Consider the following 16,753-nt stretch of genomic DNA (forward strand, 5'->3'; position numbering starts at 1 on the left):
CGGAAGCAAAACGATTCTATCCGGGAATCGGAGGGGCGGAGGGAGGGGAGACCCAATTGATTCACCAGCACTTAGCAGGAGAGCAGAGAGGCGGGGGCATAGCATGAAAGGCTAGTCAGTCGTAGCCTACCATACACTAACGAGCAATATAGTACCAAGCACAACAGAGGGTTGGAACGTACATAGACACTGAGACAGGCAGGAAAGTACAAGACAGGATAGCAAACAGGGGCAAACAGTTATTTTGTACAAGTTTACAGTTACACTCCAATAGTTAATGTATTAAGCTGCACTTACAGGTAGCACGCAAAGTTACACACAGTGGCCGTTACACTAATCCACTACTACGTTGCTTAGATAAGGGAGGAGGGGGGGAGCGCTGCCCCTCGCGAAGGCTTTGAGCATGAGTCTCCACATGGGCGTGGGAGAGACGACCCACGAGAGGCCCATGGAAGTCCCACTTAGGCCAGCCAAGAAGGATGGGAGAGGGGGAAGGAGGGCCATCCCGTACTCCATCCAGGCTGCACGCCTGAGAAGGGCAGAGAAGGAGATTGGGGGAGCTAGCTCTCGCCCAGTCCCCGGAATGTTGATATGTGTTGAAATATTTGTTGAACTGTGTTTTTTGATGTTTCCCCAGTGTGTTTCCCCCTGTACCCCTATGCCATGGCTCCAGACTGCGGACAAGCAGAATCAAGCACAGGAACTCCCGCCACCCACATCGCTGTCACCAGAGGCTCAGACGGCTGCTTCCGCAAGAGTAAAGGTTGGGAACCACAAACATGAATAAAGGGATTACCATCATCTCACATAACGTTAAGGGTTTTAATAATCCAGGGAAACGCAGACTAGCTTTAGCTGACTATAAAAAAACAGACCCTGACATCATCCTCTTACAGGAAACTCATTTTTCTAAAACTAACTCCCCAAAATTTATCGACCATAGATATACGAACTGGTTCTCAGCCTCAGCCACAAAAAAAAAAAGAGGAGTAGCCATTCTGGTGCATAACCGTTTGCCCCTGACGATCACGACCATTAAAAAAGACTCCAACGGCCGATTTCTCATTTTAGTCGGTGAAATAAGAGGTCAACCAATCACGCTGGCAAATGTTTATGCTCCAAGTGAAGGCACGGAAGCTTTCTTAGACAGATTTTTCGCTGTACTCCAGAGAGTAGCGCAAGGTTGTGTAATATTGGGGGGCGACTTCAACCAAACCCTAGACCCTATAATGGACAGATGCACTCCGGGCGGTAAAAATAGCTCTAAGATAAGACAAACTTGGAATAGAGGGCTACATTCCAATAACCTACTAGATATTTGGCGAGAACAGCACCGCCAGGATAAAGGTTTCACATTCTACTCCCATCCCCATGACAGATACAGTCGGATAGACTACCTGTTTGTATCAAGTAGAATGGTTTCACAGATCTCCCACACGGGCATCCACGATATTTCGTGGTCAGATCATGCACCGATTGAGCTACGGTGCACTAATTTTAGTCTGGACAGGCCAGGAGCGAACTGGAAACTAAATGAAGTTTTACTAAAGATCCCCGCAATTGCACAAAACGTAGGGGACAAGATCAGGGAATATTTTCAGGAGAATATAGGAAGTGTGACTTCGCAGGCTATCTTATGGGAGGCCCATAAGGCGACTCTGAGAGGAGAGCTCATGAAGATTGCAAGCAGGCGAAAGAGAGAGAAGGGCAAAAAAATCAATCACTTACAAGCAGAATTAGCAGTCCTCTCAACTCGACACAAAAAGAATAAAGACGCAATGACCCTTAAGGAGTTGCTAGACACCAAAACCAAACTGAATATTTTGTTAACCTCCCGGGCTGAAAAGGAGCTGACATGGACTAAGCGGAAATATTTTGAAAAAGCAAACAGGCCAGATACCCTACTTGCCAATAAACTAAGAGACAAAAACCAGGTCTCCCAAATTCATACAATTCGAACAAAACACGGGGACCTGACCTCAGACCCCAAAAAAATAGTCAATGAATTTAAGGAATATTACGAGACCCTATACGATGGGGCGAAGGTGGCTCACACGCCAACCACACAAACACGGCTTAAGACGTTCTTGACTGAGGCTCAGCTGCCTACAGTAACCAGAGAGGAGAGGGACGCACTGCAGGCAGAATTTACTAGCGAGGAACTCCTAGAGGTAATGAAGTCATTGAAAGCAGCCAAGGCCCCAGGCCCAGATGGCTTTTCCAACCTCTATTATAAGAAATTTCGTAAAATACTAGCTCCTCATTTACTAAAACTTTGTAATTCCTTTCTGGACGGTGCCCCTATCCCGAGCTCGATGCTCCAGGCGTCAATCTCTGTAATCTACAAACAAGGAAAAGACCCAGCGGACTGTAAAAGCTACAGACCCATCTCGTTAATAAACTCGGATATAAAAATCTTTTCCAAACTGTTAGCTAACCGCCTTAACCAGGTGTTGTCCAAGTTGGTCCATCCTGATCAAGTAGGGTTCATATGTGGTCGACAAGCAGCTGATAACACCAGACGGATTATTGACTTAATTGATCTGGCGCAGAAAAAACATATCCCGTCTATGGTGCTTAGTCTAGATGCTGAAAAAGCGTTCGACAGAATAGACTGGCCCTACCTGAGGGCGACGCTTGGGGCGTTCGGGCTGGGAAGGAGAATGATAGAGGCAATTCTCGCTTTGTATCAGGGGCCGACGGCGAAGGTCCGACACCAGGGCTTCCCTTCGGAGGAATTCCAGATAAAGAGCGGCACCAGACAGGGATGTCCCCTGTCACCCCTCCTCTTTGCGCTTTGTATTGAACCCCTGGCGGCACACATCCGTCTCAGCCCAAATATAACAGGTATCCAAATCAGTGACCAGCCACACAAGGTGGCCCTGTATGCTGATGACGTGATACTCACTCTATCACAGCCCCTCACCTCTCTGCCGAACGTCTTCCAATTACTAGGGGAATTTAATACAATATCGGGATTTAAAATTAACCAGGCAAAATCAGAGGCCCTGAATATCAATTTACCTAAGGCCACTGAGAAATTGATCACACTAAATTTTGAATTCAAATGGCAAGCCTCCTGCATCAAATATCTAGGAATAAATATCACAAAACAATCAGATACCCTTTATAAAGCGAATTACCCCAGATTAATTCGGACACTGAAGGAAGATCTCCGGAAATGGGCAGGGTACAACATATCCTGGATCGGGAAGATCCAATCACTGAAAATGAATCTCCTACCCAGGATACTATACCTATTTCAGACTCTTCCGGTCCCAATAAATAGGGAGGAGATCCTTCGGTTACAGTCCGCAATGGTGAAATTTATCTGGGGTAATAAAACCCCCCGTATCAAAACTAGTATACTAATTCGACCCACTACAAAAGGAGGACTAGCGGTACCTTGCCTGTTGTCGTACTATAGAGCGGCCCAATTAACCCAAATCATCCAGTGGCATACCCACCCTATCCAGAGGCGATGGGTAGCGCTGGAGGCGGCCTGCTGTGCCCCGGTGGCACTGCAGGACCTGATATGGCTTCCAAACAAGGTCCGCAAGGACTTCACAAACCCGCTCTCCGCGGTAGTCAGCTCTTTGGCAGTCTGGGACAAAAGCAAATATAAGCACGTCTTGATGAGACAACACTCCTTGATGACCCCAATTTTGGGGAACCCTGATTTCGCTCCGGGCCTGCAGAAGAAAGATTTTATTACATGGACACAGAAGGGTTATACTCGCCTTCGACACCTGGAGGGTAGAATATCGATTAAATCGTTTGAGCAAATTAAGTCTGAAAAGTCAATTCCAAATTCAGAATTCTTTAGATACCTCCAGCTAAGAGCTTTCTATGACAAATTCCCCATCCGCGCTAAACGCACTAATTTTGAGCAGCTCTGTTCTGTTGGATCAGGAACCAAGGGACTTATCTCTACAATGTACAAGGCGGTGGTCTGTCCGACTCCTGACGCTGACGTGTCATTAAAATATAGGAACAGGTGGGAAAGAGATCTAGGAGACACATTAGAGGACAAAGACAGGGATCAAATTAGCTTGGCGGCAGCTAAAAGCTCGATTTGCACGACATTAAAGGAGAACGCGTATAAAGTCCTAATGAGGTGGTATCTGACTCCAACACGATTATCAAAGTTTGTCAGAGGTTACCCCCCATTGTGCCCTAAACAATGTGGGGAGCAGGCAGACTTGCTACACATGCTGTGGGGCTGCACCAAGGTACTCCCAATCTGGGAGGAGATCAGAAATTGGCTTCAGAGAATTCTCGACCGCACGATCCCTTTGGACCCCTGGTTGTTTCTGCTGGCCAGACGCACTCAGGGGCTAAACAGGTCGGAGCACAAATTAATTGCACATTTTGCAACCGCCCTGAGGTACGAACTCGCAGCATTGTGGAAGCAACCGGACATACCAAACATCCCAAAAATCAGAAATCGAATTTGGCACGTTTGCCGGATGGAACAGTTAACAAGTCTGGTTAACGACACCGGCACAAATTTTCTCAAAGTCTGGTCACCATGGCTAGCTCTGAACGATATCCCTGGGGTCAACGCCTCCAATATACTGCTTTAATAGTTGTAGACGCGTTCTCCTTGGATGAAGTGTAGAAGACAGGGAGACATAGACGATTATCAAAACAAGGAGATAAATAAAAGGGGCAGAGAAAAGGTTAGACAAGGGCCAAGATAATCCAGAAGAGTTCAGCAACCAACACTACGACAGCAGTCACTGTGAGATCTTGCGGATCAGCTGTCCTATAAGCCCAAGAAGTCCGGGAAGCAGCGAGAACCACAACCCCTATGTGGAGCCCAGCTGAACTGGAATCATTCGATGGCAACCCCCTCCCCGCCCCCCCCTTCCTACCTCCCCCCCCCCCCCCTGGTGTAGTATGTCGGTACGTCTTGTTGGTCTGTTCGTATCCCCAGTATGTCTTTTGTGAGTATAATTATAATAAGATGAGTTGTTGTGGATACATCTGTATAAGACAATGGGTTGGACGAAAATGTGATTATTGTACCATGCACTCAACAAAAATAAAAAAAACTTTTGGTTGAAAAAAAAAAATTTTTTTAAAAATCTGTCAGCTGCAATTCCACACGCCGCCGCATGCCTGCAGAAGCATCTACCAAAGCCCCACACACGCCGGATGTAGGAGGTACGTTTCCTGGCTCAGCGCGGCTCAGCGCTGTATTTTTTACCATGGCCCCGGCCTAAGATATATATGTCTTTGCTTGGTTCCAGCAACCCAGGAATCAGGGATTAATATGTTTGCAGGAGAATTGTTGCAACTTGGTCTGTGACCTTCCCCTGCATCCTTGTTATGTTGCAGTCCTACCCACCAATCAGCGCCTGGGCATGTAGGCAGCACCTTCCTACCCACCAATCAGCGCCTGGGCATGTAGGCAGCACCTGGCCCTGAGTGTTGCAATATTATGTTTTAAGTGTATAACAATTTGGGTAGGGAGACCCCTAGCAAACAGGGAGGGAGACCCCTAGGAGACAGAGACAGCAGAAAGGCCGCGCGTATAGTGCCCGCTGTGACAGGAGACGCGCTTAATAACACATTTATATTTCGTGGGTCCTGATTGAGCAGAACAGGTTGAGCAAAATAAACTGAGATTTATTCCCTTGATAGGCAAACACACGACAACTGCAGAATAAACTTAATAATTACACTCACGGGTAGAGAAACAGAGGATAATGTCCAGAAATGTGCAAAGCACCAGGAGATTGTCCTTTAAAATGTAGTCCATTTGCAAATTGCCAAATAAATAGCCAGTTCAATCCTTCTGTGAATGTGCAAAGTCCTTTCTGGTTCTCTGGGATTGGTCTGGATACTCAGGGCTAACGAAAACCTTGAAGCAGGGCAAGTTTCCTTGTTGCGATGTTTTTTAACCCCTTGCATTCTGGAATTGTAGCCGCTGTACGTAGGTCTTATCCACTTGAAGAAATCAGGTAACAACAGGAACAGCAAAAACAACACAGGAATGAGGGGTACAGGCCTTTTTAAGGACAAGGGCCTGTGAAGTGTTACATTAGCCTCATCCCATTGGCAAGGAATTATCTTCCTCCTATCAGAACCTGCCAGGTCACATGGGCAAATCCTACAGCCAGCTCAGGTAACTCTGAGCATGCTCAGTAAGCAGCTTGGTAGCACTGCTAAGTAAAAAGGGGCCATTCATTTCTGGGGACGCAATGTCTGGAGTTTGGTCCCAAGGTGTGAAATAGCCAGGCTGAGTAACAGGACTTGCTACTCAGAAACATCCTGATTAAGTGACACTTTAAGAATCTGGGGTCTTTTGATATGCAACTTCCAGAGAGACTTACAGCTGTGGGCCTAGCAGGCTAGCTTTGAAGCTTGCATAGGCAAGTAACCCAGCTCATAGGTGTCAAAACATTTAGTTCTGGTATGCAAAACAAAGGCAGGCAGAAAAAAACAGCATCCTGCCGGTACATATTAACTGCACCAGAAAGGCACTTCATCAAAAATATATGTTTCCCTTATGACAAAGTTATATTTTTAATATGTGTGTACTTGGGGGATTACACTGAGGCGGCACCCCAAAAATCAGGGTGCTGGCTCACTCCGTTCCTAAATTAGCAGTCTTAAAAGGGGAACAGCATATAAAATTAACCCCTTCATCCCCATTACGAAATAGGGGTAACCAGCCGAGCCCACTGCCTTTATTAATGCTCTGATTACCCCCCATTTTCGCCACACCTCCCCCACTCAAACCCCAAGGTTTGCCCTGGCCACCTCCTCTGGTGGTTGGGCTGACCGGAGGGTTTTGAAGTCATTAGGTCTTGGGGATTGTCCTGCCAGGAGAGGCCATCAGCGTTCCCATGCTCACTGCCTTTCTTGTGCTGAATGGTGAAGTCACATTCTTGCAAGGCCAGGCTCCAGCTCAAGAGCTTGGCATTCTCTCCCGACACCTTCTGCAACCAACTTAGGGGGTTATGGTCAGTGATAACAGTGAAGGTTCTGCCATACAGAGAGGGCTGTACTGCTGCGACACACTTTATTCGAGCAAATAACCAGTTTGTACCTGGCAGATACCTGGAATGTGCCGCTCCTCACCTCTGACAAGCCGCGTTGCGTTTGCCTTCCCAGCCATGGTTCATGCCTGGCTGACGGGCGGCTGATCTGTTAAATGATAATGATCAGGATTTAATAGGCTGCAATGCTTCGCGTGTCCACCAGATGGCATAAATTCATGAATTGTAATGCAGTATATATATACAGTACTGTATATACACAGTATATATATATATATATATATATATATATATATATACATGTATAACAACAGCCCCTATAACCCCTAACATACAGTAATGTACACATACAGTACTGTATATGCACATACATAAATGATACTATGGGCCGGCGGGGGCGAGATGTGTTTGCAGCAGAGAGAGATCCGCTGCTCTCTCTCTGTGCAAACATCGGCACATTAAAAATTATTTTAAATACATTTTTATTCCTAGTGTAGATGTGCAGGGGGTCTCGGGAGCTGAACCGCATTGGTTTCAGGTCGGGGGACCCCCTGCTCCCCGAGATACAGACCCCTTTATGAGGTGCCGGTATCCCTCTGCGTTAAAGGCCCCGATCACGTGACCGCGGCCTGTTAAACCAAGCAGAGGGATACCGGCACCCCCAAAAGGGGCCTGTATCTCGGGGAGCAGGGGGTCCCCGGACCTGAAACCAAAAGGTTTCTGCTCCAGAGACCCTCTGCACATGTACAGTATGAATAAAATACATATATAAATAAACACTCGTTCTTTACCTTAGCGGCTATGTGCTATGGTAAAGAAGCAGCATTTCTGTATTTTTAATAATATTGTACAGTGAGCAGGGGGTTGCCTGAGCCAGAAATCTAAACTCAGGGGGCCCCCTGCTCCTGCACAATATTATTAAAAGTACAGAAATGCTGCTTCATTACCATAGCGTATAGCCGCTAAGGTAATGAAGGGGTTAAGGCATAATAAACAATTAATACATTCAATACATATTTTTAATGTCTTTGTTAAACCTCCCTGCCTTCACTGTAATCTATGTAAAAAACCCTCTCCCTATTCTCTCTTTAAAACTACCCTGCAATCTATGTAAAAACCCCTCCCCTATTCTCTCTTTTAAACTTCCCTGCCTTCAATGTAATCTATGTAAAATCCCTCCCCCTATTCTCTCTTTTAAACCTACCTGCCTTCTCTCTAATCTATGTAAAAAACCCTCCCCCTATCCCCCTATTGTGTGCATTAAGCTTCCCTGCAATCTATGTAAACCCCCCCCCCCCCTATTGTGTGTGTGTTAAATCTCCCTGGCCTGTGTTTCTGAGTGCAGTGTACTGTATGCAAATGTGGGGAGGGGATATCCCGTGTAAATAACCACACCCACCCCCACTACCCACTACCCACTGCCCACAATAAAAAAAAATCAAACACAGCAGCAGCACAATAAATAAATAAATCTAAATAAATAAATAAATAAATACATGAATATAAATAAATACATTTAAAATACATTTTTATTCATAGTGTAGACGTGCAGGGGGTCTCCGGAGCTGAACCGCATTGGTTTCAGATCCGGGGACCCCCTGCTCCCCGAGATACAGCCCCCTTTATGAGGTGCCAGTATCCCTCTGCATTAAAAGGTCCCGATCACGTGACCGCGGCATGTAAACCAAGCAGAGGGATACCGGCACCCCCTAAAAGGGTCTGTATCTCGGGGAGCAGGGTGTCCCCGGTCCTGAAACCAACGCGGTTCAGCTCCGGAGACCCCCTGCACATCTACACTATGAATAAAAATGTATTTTAAATAATTTTTAATGTGCCGATGTTTGCGCAGAGAAAGCAGCGGTTCTCTCTCTGCTGCAAACACATCTCGCCAGGGGACAGCCTATAGTATCATTGATGTGCATATACAGTACTGTATGTGTATGTTAGGGGTTATAGGGGTTGTTGTTATACAGTATACTGTATATATACAGTATATACTGCATTACAATTCATGAATTTCTCGGCTTCAAAGACAACAGCTCGCAAACGCCCCCATGTGTTTTTACATGGCATTGCAGTATTGCAGCCAGCGGGAATAAAATGCTTAAATCACGGGCGCGATATAACGTTATACACCCCGGGAGAAAACGACACAAAACCGCACATCACCGGGATATTCCGAAATTCGCGGAGCTAGCCAAGTAAGAATAAAGTTGGTCGGTACTGTACTAATCCTGGAAAAGCATATTACAGACAGATCCTGCTGGTGATGATCATCTGGATGAGACTAGGGTTGCAGTGATATCCAAGTTTTTTGTTCTTCAAATATCTAAATAATTATTCACGGTTGACTGTTTAATATTTGTATCACATCACTTTGTTACAGTTTCCAATAAATTAGCATGCACTTTAATATGGTGATAAATTTGTTTGCTGATAAATTAATAAATAAATAATTAAAGTGTGATATGGATAAATGTATTATTAAATCCTCTAATTCTTGTATAAGAAACAAGCCTCAGCTAAGGGCGCTCAAAAACCTATGTGGTAGGTACAATCTTAAATGTAAATGTACAATAATAATAATCAATTCCACATTTCATATATACTGTATACAAGATATAAATAAAAACCATAGAGATAGCAGCCCCCTCAGGATTGAACGTTTATCTTCAACAGGAGGCAACCCAGGCATTCCACAGAAAAACGATATAAATATAAAAAAGGTAGAGAAGCCACATCTCATAGTGTAGTATTATTAGCTTTACTAGGCACAAAAGGTAAAAATGCTCTTACAATGTATCTGTGCATAAAGAGCAGAAATGATGTAGGGGTCTCTGTAGTCCAGGAACAGTTTGGGCAGGGGTTAACTCACTCCTGTTGGCGCGTCCGCCCGACTGGTCCGTCCTGTGGCTGCTCTGATCTCCCGGTCATTCCGCACCACGTGGATGATGCGGCGGCGCGTCACCACGTCACTCCGTCGTGACATCACTGCGACCAAAATGGCAGTCGCAAGAGCGAGTACGGAGGATGGTTTGAGCTGGCGCCAACACTGCAAGCTCCACCAGCTCTCCTCCTGTGTGACATGTTCCTGCTACACCCACAATGTTCTGATAGCTAACCAAAAGCCACACTACGCGTTTCGAGGCGGTACCGCTTCATCAGTGCTGTCTCCAACTCACACCATCCTCCGTACTCGATCTTGGGACTGCAGTTTTAGTCGCAGTGATGTCACAATAGTACAGTCTTTTGCCTTTCTCCGCTTGATGACAAAGTTTATTTTCTGGGGAAAAATAAAATTATTACTGGTACAGTATATTATATATTTCCAGTATTGCTGCTGCTTGATTGTTCTGTTGTTCAAAAGTTATAAACTAATGTTTTTAATCCAATCTTTTTATTTTTTAAGTTGATTTTTTACAATTGTTTCATTGTTTCATTGTGTCACCTTTTATAAAACATAAGTATAACATTTCTCATAATGGTTCCTTCAAGAAGGCTACAAGAATTTTCATGAATGGCTCGGGGGGAGGGTGGGCAGGGGGGTTGATAAGTGGTTGCATTACCGTTCTTTTGTTACTGTAGTAAGACTTTGCGTGTGAGGTTGGTGGGGGGTGAGGATACGCATATGCGTTTCAACAAGGTACCATGAGACATACACGCATGCGCCTGGCTGGCCACCAATTGTACAGTATCTACTGTAGTAACTGCTCAGCCAATCATATTGCTGGACTACATTTTCTAGAATTGTGAATACAATTATACAACTAAATAACCATGAGCAAAGCGATTGATTACAGGAGAACAGACCGATCTGCAGTAACTAATCACTTGTCTGTGTGCATAATGTATTGATATTTTACAAAAAGAATAAAATACGGCAGCTTGAACTGCAGGTAGTGTAATACAGGTAGTGTAATACAGGTAGTTACTGTAGTAAATTATACTGTATTTACCTTCATTATAGACTTTGCCAAACGGTGGTGATGAGCCACTGTCACTCTTGTAGTCTTCATTATACACGTAGTTGACAGGTGGCAGCGAGCCTGCTACACCTGTAGTTGACAGCTGATGAAGCTGGATATCTTTTTGGTACATGCAAGCTTGCTGGTATCTGTACGTGAAATCAAGCTCAGGCTGGACTTTTTGCAGGTATCTTGGTGGGGACAGATAGCAAGGGTTGCCGGTCACCAGGTTTTCACTGGTCAGACCATTATTGTAATCCGGTGCTGGCACCGGTGCAGGCGCTGTTACATTGCTGGCCTGGGATTGACGAATCTTATTTGGATTAAACCTGACATTTCTCCTTTTGAAGTCTCCATTATCAAAGATACTGGAAAAATCTGGCACCCACACCAATACCCTTCTTTAACTCTGTGTGCGGGGGCAATACGAAAAAAACACGGATCGCTACTTCACTTTTTCCTTATTGCACGCTTCCACCCACGAGCATCAGGTGAAAATTTGTAAAAGTCATTCTTTGCGATGAAATATTCATAGAATTCAGCAACTGTGGCCATTTTATCATCTGCTACATTAATTGCAGAACATATTAAAAATGCATAAGTACAGTCAGGTCTTTTGCACACGTACTGCTGTGTACTCATTGCGTCGGTCGGCAATTGTGCAGGACAGGAGAAAGAATGTAAAAAAGACACAGAGCGTTGAGTTTTTATTATGAAACGCCTAAATTGATACAGTAACTTCTTCCGTACCAAGGTCAATTCACAATGGACCACTGTGGTACTTGCTTTATACAGTATCTGTTTTTTTAAACACCTGCAAGTCGACACATTACTGTAGCACAAGTAGTGTACACATTAGAATTCATTACAATTCATGAATATCTGCCAGCTGGCGCATACGCGAAGAATTGCCCAAAATTAAATCCGAAACCATTATAATTAAACAGATCAACCGTGTGTGCCAGGCGGCGCGAATGCGGCATGAACACGGGGGATGCAAAATTTATAGCGCGTGGAATACAGCAGATCCAATGACAACGGCTTAGAGAAGTTTTACAATAAAGGCTGGCGCGGCAGTAAGTGGCTGAAGTAGGATCCCGGCCACGCTTCAACTGCCTGCGCCTTACAAAGAAAAACGATACCCACAATAATTATCCAAACGGAGTGCGGGAAGATCTAAAACCTTTATCCTGACAAAAAATACATAGGAATAACCTCTCGATTTCGTATCATTTAAATTATACAATTGAAAATAACGATTTTTTTTCTTACATTGTTTCGGTGTAGTTTATTGGAAGGACAAACAGTTTTATCTGCTTCATCGTGTAGCTTTGGGGATGAAAATGTAAGTGTGTCTTCTTCAGATCCACGGTGATTACAATATTTTTTGTTTAAACCAATGTTATTTTTTTTTCTTTCACCGCTATTTGTTGTTGTTCTTCATGAGACATCTATCAAGACCTTTTTGAATATGCCTGGAGAGTAAGGGCTAGACTGCCATTGGGTCAGTGATCACTTAGTGTGATTTAAGTTTTGTATCTAGGCGCCAATATATTGTGTTGTGTTCTTCTCAACCTCTCCATCTCATGGAGACCTGTTTACGTAGGGCTGACCGGATTTGCTGACTCCGTAGGCTGTATATTATAGGATTGAACAACGGAGTCACCACAGAGTACAGCAGTGATAGAACCTTGTTCACACTGAGCGAGCCTTTCTTCCTTGGGGCCACATATATGATGATTAGAGACCCATAATATAAGCACACAACAGTCAGATGTGAGCTGCAGGTAGAGAAGGTTTTCTGTTTCCCAGTGGTGGAGGGAATCTTTAGGATTGTGTGGAAGATACAGACATAAGTTACAACGATGAACAGAAATGGGAAGAGAGTGACAGGGGTGCTTATGGCAAAGTTTTCAATTTTCACCAAAGAGGTGTCTGAGGAAGACAGCTCAAGAAGAGGATCAACATCGCAGAAGAAATGGTCAATGACATTGGAACCACAGAACTGCAACTTCCATATCAGAATACCTATGCTTGGCATAGCAATAAATCCCAGTAACCAAGACCAAATAACCAGATAATATTGAAACTTGAAGTGCATAATAGCCATATAACGCAGTGGACTGCAAATGGCCAGGTATCTATCATAAGACATCACCGAAAGAAGGAGGCACTCTGCAATTGTTATTGTACCAAACAAATAAAGCTGAGTAATACAGCAAGCAACAGTGATGGTACTACCTTCTTCCAGTATAACACGAAGCATGTTGGGAACAATGTCTGTTGTGATCAAGATATCAGTGAAAGATACATGGCTGAGGAAGAAGTACATGGGAGAGTGGAGTTTGTGACTGGTTGACACCAACACAATGATCAGGAGGTTTCCAGTTACTGTCATTATATAAATCACGAGAAACAGAATGAAGAGTAAAAACTTCTGTTTATGGAGACCTTGAAATCCAAGAAGAAGGAATTCTGACACTTGGGTTTGGTTCATCTCACACATGTTGGGAGGAGAAATAGAACAAAGTCGCCCAGGACGGGATAATATTCTCCTGTAATTCAAACGGGAAAAGATCAATGTTTTATATGTTAACATAATTTAAAAATAAACTAAAAGGTTGTCCAAACAGAAACAAACAAAACGGTTTATGGTTGACATTGAAAAACGTATGAGGAAAGCTTAGAAGGAACGAATGTGAACACACTCAGGGATGTGTACTAAGGCAGGTTTTGGACATACTCAGGGATGTGTACTAAGACAGGTTTTGGGCATACTCGGATGTGTACTAAGGCAGGTTTTGGGCATACTCAGGGATGTGTACTAAGGCAGGTTTTGGGCACCCTCAGGGCTATGTACTAAGGCAGGTTTTGGGCATACTCAGGGATGTGTACTAAGGCAGGTTTTGGGCATACTCAGGGATGTGTACTAAGGCAGGTTTTGGGCACACTCAGGGAAGTGTACTAAGGCAGGTTTTGGGCATACTCAGGGATGTGTACTAAGACAGGTTTTGGGCATACTCAGGGATGTGTACTAAGGCAGGATTTGGGCATACTTGGGGATGTGTACTAAGGCAGGTTTTGGGCATACTCAGGGATGTGTATGTCACGGTAGCCCAGGACTTTTAACACCATTTATATTTAAGGGATCAGTCAATAGGCAAAACACAATAATGAAATAAAATTAGGTTTATTTGGATAAGACCTCGGAAACACACAGAAATACAAAATACAGGGAATATACACACTTACTGGGGTTTGATGACAAGACTTTCCTAGTTGCAAGGTGCCTGCTTCAGCAAAGGCTAACCTTGATAGGACCCTTGTCCTGGACTCCTGGACCAGAATCCAGCCTGCTGGCTGGACCCCTCCATGCTTCCCTGTGTGAAAACCTCTTTCACTTCAGAAGCACCTTTGAGAGGCCCACCAGCAGCTGCTTGTCTTCACATCTCCAACAGGAAAAAGAGAGAGCTGCTTTACTGCTCTTCCTTATATAAGACTTGATGCCTATCTAATACACTGAGGGGGCTGGCAGCTAGTTAGAGCATGGATTGTGATTGTGCATTCACTCAAAGGAGGGCAAAATTCAAAACTTACCAATAGAATCGTGCTTAGGAGTTTGAACTCCAACAACCGTTTTACCTGGCTCTGCTGTGTCTACGTGAAAAAAAGACTTTCTAATCTAGATATCCTGTTCACAGCCCTTTCCCCTCACCCTGTGCCAAAACCTGCATATATCTTTTTCAATTAACACAGGGAATCCCTATACCTGAGCTGGAGGCATTGAAATGCTAATTCACATGTGGCTGCCTTTTGTCCTGTATGCAGTCCAGCTCACAGCACAAACACAAAATGCAGTTTTAAAACCCAGAAAAACTAAAATTTGGTCCCTAGAGCTTGCACTCTACCACTTGGACCTAAAATGTGGGGTCTGCGAACGGGGCTCTAAAACCTGCTCTAAGACACAAGCTCTAGTACCTTGCTGACAGGCAATACAGGTTAACCCTGTTTGCCCCCAAATATCCCCCCTTTTCCATCATGTTCCAGAAGTCTGTGCCCTGCAGCTATTTCTCATAAGAGGCCACCCATACAAGGCAATCCACTTATAAGCTTGCACAGGCAGCTGCGTGCCCATGAGTCAAAAGGAATACACAGATAATGCATTAACTGGCACACTGGGCTTACCTAGTTAACCCCACACACGGTTCCTAGCTTATAACCCTATGGTACAATATTAAACCCAAGAGCTGGCACTCTCAGCCCTGCCATATGGTTTCAGGGGCAGCCAGCCGGGCTCCACCTTTATTAATGAAGGCCGGCTACGCCCTACCATCACAGTGTACTAAGGCAGGTTTTGGGGATACTCAGGCCTGTGTACTAAGGCAGGATTTGGGCACACTCAGGGCTGTGTACTAAGGCAGGTTTTGGGCACACTCAGGGCTGTATACTAAGGCAGGTTTTGGGCACACTCAGGGCTGTATACTAAGGCAGGTTTTGGGCATATTGAAAGCAAATGCGAATATTTGTGAATAACTCACCCATCTCTTGCAATCACAAACTGTATGCCCCAAATCACAAGCTGACAGAGGCAGTATACATAGTTACATAGATTCATGCAGGAAAATACATTCCAACGAACATTAAACATGACTTTTGTAACAAGATAATGGGGAGGGGCAGGGCTGCAGACCTGCCTGAGACATGTGAATGTGCTCACAAGTGATATTTTTATTTGCTACATGCTAATGGTGGAGGGATTGTGTCACTTGTTTTTACCCACCATAACTTATATAAATGCGTGGCTGTAACAAAAACCCAAATGATCCTATCTCTGATCCCATACCACACAACTCCACACATCCACATTCAGCTGAATGCATACACCTTGGCTATGAAATAAGTCGACTGGTTTAACTTACCTCAATAGATTCAGAATAATGAAGCCAAATGTGGAGAATACAGAAGTTTCCAGGGCAGGTTTCATACGGAGGATGTGATCAACATTTTCTAGGCTCTCTACAAAAAGGAACACAGCAAACTGTAGGTCAAAGAGCCAGTTATTTGTCATTGTCACATGTGTCGACCCTTCATCTTTAATATTAAGCATGAAGTCTGCCACAAGACTGTACGAGGATACCAATTTATCCTTGTGCCGCCTGAAAATGAGTCCTTGGGGGATCATACTGCATCTGTGTAGAGAATTCCACGAAGCTCTCAGGTGTGCAATAACAAGAATTGGATTCACAATTCCTCTCCAATTAAAAGTTTGATGAAAACTTTCCTTATTAGTCTGCTAATCTGTAATGAGGTTTAACTTTTACACTGCAGTATGGGAAACTAGAACCTACAGATGTAGGACTTACATATGGGCGACACCTTGGTGTTGTTTGCAAGCTTAAAATACCTTGGCCAAAGAATTAAACAAAATGACCCTTGCTTATGAGAAGATATATAGATAAGTATTTACTGTAACTATGTAATATATTGTTAGATGCAGCACTAAGCCTTTTTGTCGTGATGAAATAATATTGCTGAAATTAAGATATTACTGAAATGGACTGGAGGGGGTCTCTGGAGAAGAATTCAAAGCGATGTTCAGTTTACATTTTGTAAAATCTCTTTGTCACGGGAGACCAGGACTAATACCAGGGATCAATATCGCCAGACAGAACACAAGAGTTTATAAAATAAATTTATTGGAAAAACATATCCACAACTATACAAATACACAAACATCACACATACCCAACTGGGGAAACTGGGGAGTACTCTGCCTAA

The 16,753-nt window shown here is 44.2% G+C and overlaps 1 protein-coding gene across 1 annotated transcript; it reads right to left on the bottom strand.

Annotated features, from left to right (window-relative positions):
* Positions 1–11,014: 11,014 nt before the first annotated feature.
* LOC142483778 (olfactory receptor 6F1-like) lies at positions 11,015–16,332 on the bottom strand. Its single transcript, XM_075583765.1, has 2 exons — positions 15,895–16,332; positions 11,015–13,530 (listed from the first exon to the last, which is right to left on the bottom strand). The coding sequence occupies exons 1-2, from the start codon at positions 16,155–16,157 to the stop codon at positions 12,546–12,548; spliced, it is 1,248 nt and encodes a 415-aa protein (XP_075439880.1). The 5' UTR covers positions 16,158–16,332; the 3' UTR covers positions 11,015–12,545.
* Between the last annotated feature and the right edge of the window lie 421 nt (positions 16,333–16,753).

This window comes from Ascaphus truei, unplaced genomic scaffold, assembly GCF_040206685.1.
Source record: "Ascaphus truei isolate aAscTru1 unplaced genomic scaffold, aAscTru1.hap1 HAP1_SCAFFOLD_371, whole genome shotgun sequence".
Lineage (NCBI taxonomy): Eukaryota > Metazoa > Chordata > Amphibia > Anura > Ascaphidae > Ascaphus > Ascaphus truei.